Source organism: Oryza brachyantha, chromosome 1, assembly GCF_000231095.2.
Source record: "Oryza brachyantha chromosome 1, ObraRS2, whole genome shotgun sequence".
NCBI lineage: Eukaryota > Viridiplantae > Streptophyta > Magnoliopsida > Poales > Poaceae > Oryza > Oryza brachyantha.
This window is the reverse complement of record NC_023163.2, coordinates 15,716,425-15,732,075: the sequence shown is the minus strand read 5'-3', so window position 1 is coordinate 15,732,075 and position 15,651 is coordinate 15,716,425. Positions and strand designations below refer to the sequence as shown.

The window sequence follows — 15,651 nt, the reverse complement described above, 5'->3', positions numbered from 1 at the left end:
GATTGAGCTCATTGTGTGGCTGTGATTTTGTACCGGACAGGTACCATCGGTACCTGCTGGATGGGAGCATCTCTCTGTTGTTAAAGGTACTTCAAGTGAAAACCTAAATCTAGTTCATTTGATTGAGTTATATCATCAATTATGGATGTGTCTTCTTTTGATATATCGCTCCTATCTCTCATTGGGCATCTACTGGGTCATGTCTGGTGTTAGCTAGAACAGAAGCAATGCGAACACCATTGTGAAGCCAATGATCGTATCTAACAAATTGCAGGAACGACGACTCTCAAACTACGAGGCTTGTGCAATTTGGCTTAGTTGTGTCTCAGTGAGGCTGACGGTTGTGAAGTTGGAGCTATAGTGCAATACGGTGCAAATAATTCTATGGGAATAATGACATGGGTCCTACTGAGTTGTGTTGGCACGGATTAAGATGTTAACATTGTTTTCATGGTGTTTTGGGATAAAGTCAAGAGTCACTCTATCATGAGGGCGATGTCATTTTGTTGTGGCCAATGAGTAGGGAGCCTAGTTATGCTTTGAGCTTGCTACTTTCTGTGGCTGTGGCTAGAGTTTGTTTGGTTGTTGTCTTTATGACTTTAGCTGGGTTTTCACCAAATTAACTAAACATTTGTGTGTTTAACCTCATTCTCTCTTTAAAATAAGGTATCTTCTTCTTGATATAACGTTAGCATTCTTGCCTCGATTAAATAAACCGTGAGGAATTTAGCGGGCTCGAGCCATTCTAAAATCCAATGCTAAAATGATTTATCCCTAGTGTAGTTTAGGGACTATTCATTATTGGATTTATATGAAAACCATTTGATTTGGAGGAATGGAGCATACGAAAAACATTGATATTTTCTTCTTTACAGATAGTAAAGAGATAACATACAAACATTTTCATCCACTTAAATCTTTTACAAAAGTTTCTACTATCTCTGTTTCTTTTGAGCCTAATTAATCCATGATTACCTATAAGTGCTACAGTAACCAATATATGCTAATGACAGATTAATTAGACTCAAAAGATTCGTTTCACGATTTTCACGCTAGCCGTAAAATTCGTTTTTTCATCTGCGCCCAAAAGTCCCGTTCGACATTCAGTCAAATATTTAATATCACACTTATTTTAAACATTTTACACCCCCTTGGGAGAGGACGGTCTGCTCCGATGGTCCGGGGCCACGGGAATCGGCGGCGCGGGTGGGCGGAGCAGAACCGACCGCGGCGCGCACGCGGACGAGCCGAAACGCACCCGCCGCTCCGCCCTGAAGCTTCGCGGAAGCTTCCTCCCCCACCCCCCACGTCGCCGTCATGAGATCAGTCCGTACTTGCTCTAATTTCCCTCCTTGAATTCTCTTCTCTCCTCGTCCTCTTCTTCCCTCCTCTATTTCCATATCATTCCATTCATCCATCCATCTAATCTTTGGCCCCTTTCTGCCTATGGCTATCATGATTATAGTAGCAGTGTTCATTATTAGTAGTAGTGTTAATGCACATACATATATATTTGTAACTATGTGATAATTAATTAATTAATTAATTAACTCGAAGCTGGGCGTAGTTAAATTCGAACGAATCAACAGGGTTGCACGGTGTTAAATTGTTGTTGTGTTTGTGTTTGTTAGCACTACGATGGATGCGTATTGATGACCAAATAATCCATTCTTGATGAATAATTGCCCTTCCATCCATATATATATGAGCTCGCGCTGCGGCCGCTTCTGCTCATCCTGCGTCGCACAGCAGAGAAGAGAAGCGAAGCGAAACGAAACACTCGTCGCGAGCGAGATCGATCTCGAATCGGAATCGCAGTCCGGCGGCGGCGGAGGGGTTGGGTTATCTAGGGAGGGAGTGTTGTGGTAGCGGTGAGATTTGTGGGGGGGACGGGGATGGAGGCGGCGCAGGCGATGGAGGCGGGGAGGAAGCTGCCGGCGAGGCACGGGGGCCACCCGCACGGGAGGAGCGGCGGCGTGGGGAGGACGGCGCACAGCATGTCGTCGTCGTCGCTGCGGAAGAAGTCGGACGCGGCGCTGGTGCGCAAGGTCCCCGTGGCGCCGCTCCGCCCCGTCCTCGCCAACCTCCAGGAGGTGTTCCTCGGCACCAAGCTCGCCGTCCTCTTCCCCGCCGTCCCGCTCGCCATCGCCGCCCAGTGCTTCCGCTTCGGCCAGGTACTACTAACCCTTCCCTTCCCTCTCGTGGCCGCCGTCGCCGGTGACCAGGTGGCGGCCGCGGCGGCGCGGCTTTTTGAGCGTTTTTTTTTCCTAATTAACCGAGAGAGCGGTGCTGTCTATTCTGCTTGGTGTCGTCTAGCTCTTTCTTCTGCTACGGCCACATGCACATGGGCCACTGCACATCGGCACGAGGGCTGTGTCGCTGCATTTGTAAAATTAGGCTAGGCCGGGCCCCTCCTCCCCATCTCTTCAGTATTCCTCTCTATCCTGGACACTGTTATTGGAGAGTTCTTGCTCCATTGCTCGTGTGAGTTATTTCTCTTGTAGTGTAATCGACCATATTATGCGGTGGTAAGTAGTGACAGTGTTTAACTGTTCATGCTTGTGTTTTGGAAGAACTTCTTAATTCCATTTTGGAAATTATACCTCTATACAGATCTTTTATACTCTCTTCACATTTTTTATATGACACCGTTAACTTTTAGTTCTACGTTTGACTATTTGTTTTATTAAAAAATATATAATTATTAATGATTTTGTTATAATATGATTTATTATTATAAGAACTTTAAGTATGTCTTATAATTTTGTATATTTGAATATAAATTTTAAATAAGACGAACGGTTAAATATAGATTCAAAAGTCAACGGTGTTAATAAAAAATAAAAAATTATAGAGGGAGTACAAAATAGAGTAAAAAAATAATCCAAACATTGTATTTGCAGAAAAAAATTATAAAACTTTTATCGAAGTGTTTTTATTGATCTAAAAGCAAATGTTAAAAATACACTAGGATGATAATACTTGAAATTTAAAGTTAAAAATTTAAATATTAGTTTATAAGCACGAGAGAAGCCAAATAATAGGGCTGGAATTCCAATCCACTGCTCTTTTGGAACGATAATAATAAAGAATTGGGTTAGTTTCAGGGAAATCCCCGTAAAGTTTCTCCACACTGGTTTCTTGGTGAACCAAGAGGCATGGTCCTAGTGACGTGGCATTCTAAAGAAGAGTCCCAACTCTCTACAGAATGAAGAATGATACTCCTACTAGCTGTAACTTGAAGTACAGTCCCAGGAATTAAAATGCAGTTAATTCTCCGTAGTATTTTTTAATTCTCCGCTGCACTGTTAGCTTGTGATTTCCTACCTGTCTCTGTGATAGAATATTTCTAGCAAAACATACGTGCATTGCTGGTGGAGCCTATTCCGTTTCCAGATTTCCTCCTCTGGGACACAAATATTCTGCCGTGGAGCCCTGAACTTGAAGAACCATCTGTCACCCTTGCAGCGAAACTGAACTTTTGTCATCTTGCAATTGACACACTCTACCCATGTAAACCCGACAAAATTAGCAGCGTCATGACACCCTGATGCTGCTGAGTAGACGACAGAATTCTGCCGGTACAGCGGCTGATACGGTGACGGAGCCATCCCGTTTTCTCTGCCCTGGTTGAGTGTACTTCTCACCTGAAATGATCATTCCCGCTCTGTCTTGGAGCTTGGTGAACCATGGGGTCTGATTGTTTGTTATGCTAATTGATTAAATTGGCTTAGAGTTTGGAGATAGGTTTTAGGGATGAAAGACAAACGATATGTTTTTAAATAAAAAATAATTTATAAATAAAACTGTTATACACATGCTCTAAGCAATCTTAAAAAAGTAAAGATAAAAAAGCTACGATGAAAATACTCTAAAGCCAATATTAAATTAAATATTAAAAAATAAATTTTGGCTCGTAAACGTAAGAAACAAAAAGACAGAGTTACACTTTACACCCAGCTGCTGCATTCATCATGCATGATGGTTAAGATAGTAAAGGTTGGAGTTTTGGACTGTTGTGGTTAAGGTCAACAGTCACACATTTCCTGGTCTCCTGATTAGTTGGAAGAGACATGTTTTACTCATTTCATGTGTCATTTCATTTATTTATGATGCGGGTATTTGGTTTGATCCGATGCTAGTAAATTAGTCATAAAGATAAAATAATACGCCATGTTACTTTTGTTTTGTCGATATGGCGTCATCTTACTTATCTACTGGATATTGGTAAAAACATGCATCTATCTTGACAGGTGTGGGTATTTGCTCTTAGTTTACTGGGCCTCATCCCTCTCGCTGAGCGAGTCAGCTTCCTGACAGAGTGAGTTCATTCTGGCTACTACTCGTTTCAGAAGCAATTACTTTGTTTGTGTAATTCCATTGCTGAAAATTGCGTTTTGCTGTTGACTCTCTGCAGGCAGATTGCACTCTACACCGGTCCCACCGGTAAGTCACATTGATCGATCCCACACTAAATTGACAATAGGAATTTCACCCAAAATAGTTTGCTTCAGCCTACATATTACCCAATGACTCCAGGATGTAATCATCTAAAAAGATATGGCCAACTTTAAAAAAAAAGAGAAATTGTTGCATCTTCTTAGCTGGAAAAGCTAAATAAGTTATGTAGATGAAGTAAACTTTCTTTTTCAAAGAAACAAATGTTCCTTTTTATTAGATAAACAAAACTTTCCCCATCTTTTGACTTATTCTTATGCTTATAATCCAAAATTTGAATTATTAACTTTAAATTTAATTTGATTTTACATCTTTTTTCACCAAAGTTTATTTTTCATTGACTTTTAAATCGTTAGGATATGTATATAATATTTTATTCATAAGTTATTTTTTGTTTGCAAATATGTCATCACCCATTTGTGCTGATGTGTACGGTGCGTGCGTGCATGTGGCAGTGGGCGGGCTGCTGAACGCGACGTGCGGCAACGCGACGGAGCTGATCATCGCGCTGTTCGCGCTGCTCAAGGGGAAGATCGAGGTGGTGAAGTGCTCGCTGCTGGGCTCCGTGCTGTCCAACCTGCTGCTCGTCCTGGGCACCTCCCTCTTCTGCGGCGGCGTCGTCAACCTCGGCGCCGAGCAGCCCTACGACCGGAAGCAGTCCGACGTCAGCACGGGCCTGCTCATCCTCGGCGTGCTCTGCCAGTCCATGCCGCTGCTGCTCCGCTACGCCGTCGGTGCCGGCGAGCACTCCGTCGCCGCGGCCACCGCGGCGCTCGACCTCTCCCGCGCCTGCAGCTTCGTCATGCTGGCGTCCTACGTCGCCTACCTCTTCTTCCAGCTCAAGACGCACCGCCAGCTCTTCGAGCCGCAGGAGGTCGACGGCGATGGCGCCGACGCCGGCGGCGCCGACTACGAGGAGCCGGCGCTCGCGTTCTACAGCGCGCTCTTCTGGCTCGTCGTCATGACCGTCGTCATCTCCGTCCTCTCCGAGTACGTCGTCGGCACCATCGAGCCTACCTCGCAGTCCTGGGACCTCTCCGTCAGCTTCATCAGCATCATCTTGCTCCCCATCGTCGGGAACGCCGCTGAGCATGCCGGCGCCATCATATTTGCACTCAAGAACAAACTGGTAAATAGATACGTACATATCCATACAACGATCAACATCTCTCGTGAAACCATAAAACCAATCAATATTGACTTGTTGATTGATGTAGGACATCACTCTAGGGGTAGCTCTGGGATCGGCCACCCAGATATCCATGTTCGTGGTGAGTGTAACGATCGTTTTTTCAAGTACACAGCCTATATGGTATTCTGCTGTCATCAGGTTGAACGGATTGCGAAGTAATGACAATGTATCACAACTTTTGCAGGTGCCACTGAGTGTCCTCGTGGCCTGGATCATGGGGATCCAAATGGATCTTGACTTCAAGCTGCTGGAGACCGGCTCTCTGTTCATCGCGGTGCTGGTGACGGCCTTCACCCTGCAGGTACACTGACTCATGTATTTTACTTTCAGGTAACTAGTCGAAATTGATTTTATTCACTGAAAATTACTGTTCAGGGTCACATAACAGGAGATCATTTAAGCCTTGTTCGGTTAATCTCTATCACGGGGGATTCAAGGGGATTAGGAATGGATTTATTCCACGTCTATTGTGCTGTGGAATTATTTTTCCTCAAGGCTCTCCAATCCCTCCCTCTTGGGGAATAATAGAACAAGACCTTAAGTGGAACATTGCAATTGATTTGTAAATTTGCATGCATAGACCTAATAGATGGACTTGGTTTGCAGGATGGAACATCACATTACTTGAAGGGGGTTCTCCTCCTCCTGTGCTACATTGTCATCGGTGCATCCTTTTTCGTTGCGAGACAACCTGCAGGTATGTGCCTTTATAAAAATAGCAGCATGAATTTGAGCTTGAACATATTCACAATAGCCTTTCACATGACAGGTCATGCAAACAACAATGGAACCTTGCTGGATGTGCCAAACAGCTCCATGAATGTACAGGTCGCATGATAGGTAAGCTAGCATTCTGTGATAATTTAATATAGAACATTAGTCTTTAATTTTCAAGAAAATTATAGAAGATGGCTTAAAAATTGAATACATATAGTTTCTGCCTTCTCGTCCTGTCGTCTCTCTCTATGTGGACCACTGTATTTTGTCAAGATTTTCAGCATCTGATGTGATTGAGTAGTTAGTTTGTCCGAATCTTGGATTGTCTAGTACTATGCACGCATGTGTCTCAACATGTTATCAAATAATAGCATGTGTTCTTGGCAAGATGCACCTTTCCCTTTTATTGATAGTAACCTTTAGGTACCCGCAACCTTTTAGAACAGAGTATCTGTTTTTCTCACTAGGTGGGCAGAGCTGCACTATAGTGCAATAGTACTACGTACTTATTTTCAGCTAACCAACTCTACTCTACCCAATTTTTACCTCTGGCAAGTTAGGTTCTCAGATTTCCAGCTCCATAATGTGCATCTGATGCATGTGAACTTTTCAGATCGAGGCCTAGCTGAACAAAACAGCATGAGGGGACAACAAGCAATGTACCTAAAGGCTGCCAGGTCACCTGGGAGGATAGCTCTTTATGTGCCAGCAAGAAAGATCATCATGAGTGCATGACCATCAGAGCTTTCCGGAGGAATGCATAGATCTTAGGAAGAAATGCATGTCAAGGTGTTGCTAATCATTCTCTCTTATATTGGGGGTTTAGGATAAGCATGCAATAAGGATATCAATACATATTTGTGCCCAACCCTATATCCAGTGTACATGAGAAGCATCTCCATGTATGCAGATCTTAATAAGATAGTATTTGTGGTGCAAATCTATGCTCTCCTAGCAGGTTGATGATGTGAGAGTAGATAATGTCTTCATCTCTACGCCTGTACTCTGTTCCATCTTAGAACTGGTACATTTATTTTCACCAAGACAGGAAATCTGACAATGAAGTGACAACTGCCAATGTTTCAGGCAACACAACAAAAAGAGAAGATTGGGACAACCAATCATTTCTATGAATTGAGACCGAAAACTCCTGTTTTGTTTTCTGGTATCTCCTTTTATCAAGCCAATCCCTCCTATTCATCTCCTCCAATTGTTGTCATAAAGATATATAGATCGTCAGGAACAGATGAGCTTTTCTTCTTCTAGAAAATAATTATTAGACAGTGTTTCTTATTTGTACAATGTTCCATGTTCTTGCCTGGGTGTTGATGTGCCTAACTCGTTAGGTTCAGAATAGAACGGAGTTATCATTTACCTTAAGCATTAAGAATTTAAGACGTTAAAATCCATCACAGTCATCGGTTGCCTTTTTCGCGGAAAAAGCAAAATTGCATGTTCATAAACGAAAAATAATTTATGAATAAATTTTTTATATATGTGTTCTTAATAATCTAAAAATAAAAGCTGAAAATAAGCTACGATGAAAAAATTAATTTAAATCTAAATTTAAGATAAAAAAATTAAATTTTAACTTATAAGTATAAATTGAAGCCGAATGATAAGGCCCATGTTTGAAGTGACCCATCTGAACAAAGGGAGTATGCTGGACAGCAGGCAAACTTCTGGCCCATTGTAGCAAAAATGCAGCTTGAGGAGTCAACTTTATAGCCAATTAGTCATATCAATAAGGAAAGACATCTCCTAATTCTCATGCAAGCTGCTCAGCGGATCATATTACGTAGAAAACAGCTAGGAATTGAAGCCAAAATACTTGGATATATTATGCCAATCTATAATCTTATTTGTAGCACATTCATTTTGTTTTACTCCCTACACGCCCATTTATAAAAATTAATTTGATGATCCTTGAGATAGTACACAGAGATACCAAGTTTTTAGTGTAAAATTTTGGTTACTCTAAATACTTGAAGTCACTAGATTTTTACATTAAAAATATGATACCTTTAATTACCTTTTCAAAGATGATAAAGAAAACTTATCCATTTATATACATGGTATGAGCAATGACTGACTAAAACATGGGTGAGAAACCTGTACGTCAGTTTAACTGTATTGTAATTATTTTTTTTACCTGTCTAATTGAATCAGCAGCGACCTGCCGGAATTTTAGAAGAAGAGACAGCAAATGTAAACTAAATCTATGTTCAACTGCAGAACTGATCGAAGCAATACTGTGGTTTATGAATTGAAACTGACATAAGAAACATAGTCATAGTGAAATGATTTTAAGTTTGCTTTCCAAGTCTAACAGAACAGTGTTACATATCTTTTTGTGCTTTGTCCAAAGAAACATGGTGGAAGTAGTACAAGTATAAAAGACAAGACACATGAACGAAACGAGATCCTCTGAATTTGTTTTCCGAATGTGGGTTATATAACCATCAGGTTCACATGTCAGTCATTAAATCAAAGGAAAGTTGACTAAGAGTAACTTTGTTGCTCCGACAAGAACATAGGCTTAATTTAGATAGGAAATACACCCTCTTGGTATTTATGTTTTTTTATTATGCCTATCGTTATAAGCCAAAATTTAAATTAAAGACTTAAATTTAGAGTTAATTTTGAAGTTTTTTAATCATAGTTTACTTTTCAGTCTTTGTTTTTAGACTGGTAAGAACATGTGTATAAAAGTTTATCTACATTATTTTAATCGTTAATAAGGAGTTTGTTTGTGCTCCTACAACGTCAAAAGATACGGCTGACATGTGGATTTGAGAAACTAATACTAGTAGGAGGTTAGCTGCAATAGTCTACATGGACTGAACTTCCTAAGTTACTTCCAGCTTGTTATATTCTGATATTTGTATGCATGGAGCCATACATACCTAATCAGTGTTTTATTTATCAATTTAGAGCCCTTTTGAGTAGCAAGATTCATAGAGCGATTATAATGTTTCCACTCAAAAAACAAAAGAGCCTGAAATGAAATTCATCACACTTGCAGTATGACAATAGCAAAAAGCCCATAAACAGAGTAAGATTTCTTTTAATCACAACCTCAGTAAGTAGATGCTATTTCGTTTGTTTCACGCTATAAGATTTTCTGGCATCGGCTAAATTTATAGGTATGGTAATGAATTTAGACACATATATAAAACATATATATGGATAAATCTAAACAACCTAAAATGTATTATAATATAAAACAGAGTAAGTGATAGATAAAGCCGTAAAATGTTATGCATAGAACAAATAATAAAACCGCCGGTTAGCAGTATAGCAGTTGCGAATCGCATGCTAGAGTGAACACATTTGCCAGCCATTGCCACTTCGTGCATCATTAGGGTCTCCATGGAGAGCTCACTTGAGGTGCCAAACAGAAGTAAGGTGAAGAACCGGCCGGCCGTGATACCAGCAGTTGGGTCATGCATGGGCCATCGGGCCTGTTGCCAAGGATGCAGCAGAGCACACTGCCCCAGTTGCTCGGAACTGACTGTGCTGCTGGAGACGGAACACCTGGAGTGCAGAAGCTCCTGTATGGCACGATGGCCTTGAAGAACCCCAGCTCCTGGCGTACATTAATTCTTGGCGGTTAGTCATTGATCTGAGCTCAACTGGTTAGCACTCAGCCAAAGTGATCATGCTGATTAATTAATTATATCGATGTCACCGAGCTTGTTCATCCCTTTGACCAGCGAACCCGAGCACATCTCCGTTGAGCGGCACGGCACAAGCATGTACGATCGATGGATGATGCCTCCCTTGAACACACCTACGATACGGTGGGTCGACGAGAGAAAGGCGATGCTTCCCCATGTGGAATTTGAGGAGTCTAGCGCATTTAACACGGACGAAGTAGAAGTGGAGCGCGTCGATATATAATGAGGGCGGTGGGGGCTTTCGGTCGTCGAGGAATAAATACATTGATGGAATCTTAATTTGGCGAGGCGAGCGGAGCTCGGTGTGCTCCACTCGTTGGAATCATCATCGGATGACATGGCCGACCACGTCTCTTCATGCAGGCCAGCGGCCACGATGACGACGAGGGCAAGGCTGGCCGTGGGATCAGGATGATCGATGGGGTAGAAGAAAGAGCAGTAGATGTTGGATTTGATCTCCAGCCCTATAGCCCAACGGCTAAAGGGCAACCTTGACTGCGCTCTGTTTGGGAGCATCCAGCCCAAGTAGGTTGGTGGCCCCTGTAACCCATGCACTATATAGACAGGGGGTGGAGGCTGGCTCGGCATGCGTCCCAAGGTTCGCCGCCGCCAGCACTCCACCCCGTAAACCCTAATCCGATCAAATGAGGTGCAGCCAGTGACGGGATCACCACCGCCGTGCCTCGACCTTGCCAGAGCCGCCGCGACCAGGACCTCGCCTGAACTTCACCGACCACCGCCGCAGTCAGCCGCCAAGCCGAACAACGACGATGATGGCCGGTTCCTCCTCATCAGCGAGCGGATCCACTAGTCGGTATCTAAACCCCTTCTCCCTCAATCACAATGCAATTGATCTATTCAATAGAGACACTGAACTAGAGCTAGAACCCTAGATGAATCCACGGTTCTAACAGTGGACGGTTCTCCGGCTAGTGTGGCTGAGGGGCAGTTGAGTTCGGCACCGATGAAGCACTTTGCTCTGTAGTGCCTTTGTGCACCGGGGTTGGGGTCGCGGTTAATTCTGCGATAGCTTTTATGAAGCAAGATTTTTCTATCGGTTTTAATGATCTAGAAGAATGGCCAATTCTAAAGAAGGCATCTATGGAGGCTGCACATCAGCTCCAAGGAACCTTGGTAGAGGTGAAAGGCCAAGCGGTTGGAAGAGAGCAAGGAAATTAAGTTTATATGTGGACTGGAGTAAAAGAAAACAAAACTCGTTGTAAGTTCAACAATAGTTTAGGCAAACGTGGGCCGGCCGGCCCATATGGGAAGCAGAAGCAACGTTAGTTGTTTATAGGGCCTGTTTCCCTCAGACTTTTTTTTAAGTCTATGACGTCGAATGTTTGGACACTCATCTTATACTCTGGACTATTTCATGAGACGAATCTATTGAGCTTAATTAGTCCATGATTAGTGAATGTGATGCCACAGTAAAAATTTGCTAATCGTATCTTAATTAGGCTTAAAAAAATTATCTAATGAAATAGACTTTATTTATATAATTAGTTTTATTATCAGTCTATATTTAATAGACTAATTAATATCTAAACATCCAATGTGACAAGAGACTATAAAAAATCACCGGATCCAATCAGCCACTTACAGTGAGCTCTGTTCACCTAGAAATATGCATTGTTCTTGTTCACTGACATGATGTGCATCAGGCGTGTGAGGCAGCTAGCTCTGTTTAACTAGACTTGTGTTGCTGAACTTAATTAACTTTTGTATGTACAAATGCTTGCCATTTGGATTTAGGAGATCATCTCACTCTTGGCCCCATCTTTAATGTGGCAAAAGTCTCCAACAACTAGAATCACCAAAGCTGGCTATTACATATATGATAGTAAGATACTATTCTGATTGTTGAGGAAAAGTGTGATCCTCTTTTGGGAATATTCCCAAATCTCAACAATGAGAACTGAAAAGGGTGATCTTATCTATAAAAATTATAGTTCTCGGTGAAGTACGGATGGATCTTGCATTGCTAGTTTAACTCTGTACTGTTGCACTGTTCATTCTATTGTGGCCGTTCGATCAGTCTTTGGATTTTGTTTCTTATTGTTACACTGAGTACGTAAGATGTTTCGCTTCGTTCGGTGTTTCTTTCTGATATATTTTCTTTCAAAGTGAATGAGTAAACTTTTTCTTCACGGTATATAATTTGATTATTTGCAAACAGGCAAGTGAATATTTTGACCGTCTAATATTTTGGTCCAGATCGAAGTTGCGCCCTCTCTATATATAAATTAAAATTTAAAAAATGTCTAAAACAATCTTTTTGAAACATGTTGCCTATGTGCATGGATGCACGAAATGATAGCTAATCTGATGACCACGTGAGCTTACGCCATCGTCTTTTCATTTATCCTTATGCTTATAAGTTAAAATTTGAATTTTTATCTTAAATTTAGAGTTGTTTTTATGGTTTTTTACCGTATTAATTTTTTCCTTTAATCATAAAAACATGTATATACAAAATTATTTATAACATATTTTTCATTAACAAATATATCTTTACCTTTTTAATTTCAAAAAGCCAAACGATACCTTACACATCCCCTACTTCCTATAAAGTTAATAAAGTTAATGACATTCTCTATTCTCTCATGAAGCCACATCATCTTAATTATTTTTAGTCTTAGAATGATACATTAAGGGTGTAAATTAAGCCATATCATCTCAATTGTTTTTAGCTTTAGAATAATGTATGAAGGGTGTAAATTACATCTCTTCACATTACCTCAATTAGCCTTTGGATGATTCATCAAGAGTGTAATTTACATATCTTTTCTCAAAAGGCACGCCATATAACCGAATCATTTATAACTTATGGATAATTGATAAACGCACAAAAATATATAAACACATGAAAAAAATCTTATATTAAGTAAGAATTTTTTAATTTATATCTACTATATTATCACAAAGTTCTCCCCCAGCAACGCGCGGGTATACATCTAGTGAATTTAATTTCAGATGTTTCTTAGTTTCACCATTAATCATGAGTGAACACTGAACACTGAGCTGAGAACTAAAAAGGGTGATCTTATTAATTTAATCTCAGATGTTTCTTAGTTTCATCATTAATCACGAGTGAACACCGAACACTGAGCTTGCATGAAGAACTACTGCATGAAGGGGCACATAATCTGTAAAATGCCTCTTGATTAATTAACTAACCATAGCCAAGTGCTTATACATATTGGAGTGTATGATCTCTCTGTATGTATATAGGTACTAGCTAGCATTTGTCGTCGGCGTCGGCGACCGCCATGGCGAGCTGGTGCTGCTGCTGCGGCGGCGGCGGAGGCTTGGCGGTGGCCCACATGGCGCAGACGAGGTAGGCGGCGAGGTTGAGGGCGCTGAGGACGGCGAGGAGCCAGTAGAAGTAGTCGAGGCGGCTGCGGTCGATGGTGTCGGCGAGCCAGGCGGTGGCGCCCTTGACGAGCGAGACGAGCGCGCTGCTGAGGAAGAAGCCCAGCGACAGCGTCGTCAGGAACAGCCCCGTGCTCATCGTCTTCATCCCCTTGGGCGACCTCGTGATGAAGAAGTCCAGCTGCCCCGTGTAGATGAACGCCTCGCCGGCGCCCACCAGCAGGAACTGCGGCGTCAGCAGGAACACGCTGATCGGCACCGGCGTTGCGGCGGCGGCGGCGGAGAGGCGCTTCTTCTCGCAGAGGGCGGCGGCGGCCATACCGACGACGGAGAGGGCGAGGCCGATGCCGATCTTCTCCAGGTTGGTGAAGCCCTGCTTGCCGGTGAGGGTGCGGCAGACCGGGATGAAGACGCGGTCGTAGACGGCGAGGGTGACCATGATGGCGCCGACGAAGAAGACGGTGAGCGAGGCGGCCGGGATCTCGAAGCCGCCGATGCGGCGGTCCATGGTGGTGGCCTGCTCGACGGAGAAGGTGATCATCTGCGCGTAGATGGTCCAGAAGAGGATCGTCGTCGCCCACACCGGCATCAGCCGCGCCAGCATCTTCACCTCCTCCACCCGCGACACCGAGCAGAGCTTCCACGGGTTCGGCGCCGCCCGCCCGTCCGGCCCGACCACCTCGTTGTCGTCGTCGCCGGCCATCACCGCCGCCCTGTCCAGGCAGGGGAACTGGGCGGTGTGGGGGATCCGGGCGTGGTCGGGGCGGTCCTCGTAGAGCGCGGCGGCGGTGAGCGGCTGCTTGAGCCCGCGCTTCCGGGCGGCGGCGACGAGCACCTGGAGGATGTGCACGATGGGGCTCCCGGAGCTCCGCTTGTAGCGGTACCTCCTGGTGCCGGAGAGGAAGACGGCGATGGCGACGAGCATGGCGCCGGCGCAGATGCCGTAGGCCCAGCTCCGGCCGACGTGGTCCTGGACGTAGACGAGCACGGTGACAGCGAGCAGCGTGCCGGAGCTGATGAAGAGGAAGAAGCGGTTGAAGAAGAGGCCCATGGCGGCGCGCTCCCGGTCGTCGCGGTCGTCGAACTGGTCGGTGCCGAACCCGGAGACGCTGGACTTGAGGCCGCCGGTGCCGAGCGCGATGAGGTAGAGGCAGACGTAGAGCACGCCCATCTGCACCGGTGTGGCCTGCTCGCACGCCACCCCCGCCGCCGCCGCGGCGCACGGCGGCGGGCGCAGCTGGTGCATCAGCGTGGACACGGCGAGCAGGCCCGTGCCGACGGCCTGGACGAGCGCGAAGACGGCGATGGTGAGGTAGCGGCCGAGGAAGGAGTCGGCGAGGAAGCCGCCGAGGAGGCAGAGGAGGAAGGAGGTGCCCATGAAGTCGGTGACGACGTTGGCGGCGGCGGCGCTCGGCAGGTGCATGGTCCCCGTCAGGTACGTCACCAGGTTCACCGCGATGCCCATCGTCGACAGCCGCTCGCACAGCTCGATCCCCAGCACCAGCGCCGCCGCCACCCACCCTCCCGTCGCCGCCCTGTCCGCCGGGCAACCCCGGTAGTCCACCGCGTCCCGCACCACGTTGCCGCCGCCATCGCCGCCGCTCCACGGCGACCTCTCCGTCGTCGTCTTCTTCCCCTCCTACACACACACATATATTCCATGCAGCTCATACAATTACGATCTATATATACAACATCATATGATAATGTATTAGCAAACTAATTACGAATTTTTAACCTAAATTTATTTATGAACAAGAAATGTTAATTTGGATCGATGTCACACGCACCATTGATGATGTTTTCGTCGATGAACAGCTAGATTAGAGCTGGCTACGTTGGGCTTTAAGCTCGAAAGCTTTGGTTACTCCACGGCCTCGTGGCCTTGCAGTCTGGCCTTATATAGGCGCCAAGATGAGCATGCACAAACACGACCAGATTAATTAATCACTCGTCATTACTTAATTAGCATCGAAAGGGACACGCACTCAGGGTTTGCAATTTCGTTTCGGGAATTTCAGCTATGTCGTTAGGGCCCGATGACGGTATTTTTCCGAAATTTCCAAAATGATCATTTTTATATATACTATCTCCGTCACTGAATATTTGACGTCGTTGACTTTTTTACAAACATTTGACTATTCGTCTTATTCAATTTTTTTTTTCAAATATATATATATATATATATAGCAAGATTAATACGTGCATCCCTCTTAGTATAAGCTATTC

At 44.2% G+C, this 15,651-nt stretch overlaps 2 protein-coding genes across 2 annotated transcripts; one reads left to right on the top strand and one right to left on the bottom strand.

Annotated features, from left to right (window-relative positions):
- Positions 1-1,499: 1,499 nt before the first annotated feature.
- LOC102705109 (vacuolar cation/proton exchanger 1a) lies at positions 1,500-7,307 on the top strand. Its single transcript, XM_006644208.3, has 9 exons — positions 1,500-2,174; positions 4,254-4,321; positions 4,418-4,446; positions 4,914-5,587; positions 5,676-5,729; positions 5,835-5,951; positions 6,257-6,347; positions 6,420-6,490; positions 6,981-7,307. Exons 1-8 carry the CDS (start codon positions 1,896-1,898, stop codon positions 6,485-6,487), a joined length of 1,380 nt encoding a protein of 459 aa, XP_006644271.2. The 5' UTR covers positions 1,500-1,895; the 3' UTR covers positions 6,488-6,490; positions 6,981-7,307.
- A 5,678-nt stretch (positions 7,308-12,985) lies between these two features.
- On the bottom strand, positions 12,986-15,295 carry LOC102700581 (protein NRT1/ PTR FAMILY 6.2). The gene is made up of 2 exons (XM_040520745.1): positions 15,213-15,295; positions 12,986-15,061 (listed from the first exon to the last, which is right to left on the bottom strand). Exons 1-2 carry the CDS (start codon positions 15,213-15,215, stop codon positions 13,289-13,291), a joined length of 1,776 nt encoding a protein of 591 aa, XP_040376679.1. The 5' UTR covers positions 15,216-15,295; the 3' UTR covers positions 12,986-13,288.
- Between the last annotated feature and the right edge of the window lie 356 nt (positions 15,296-15,651).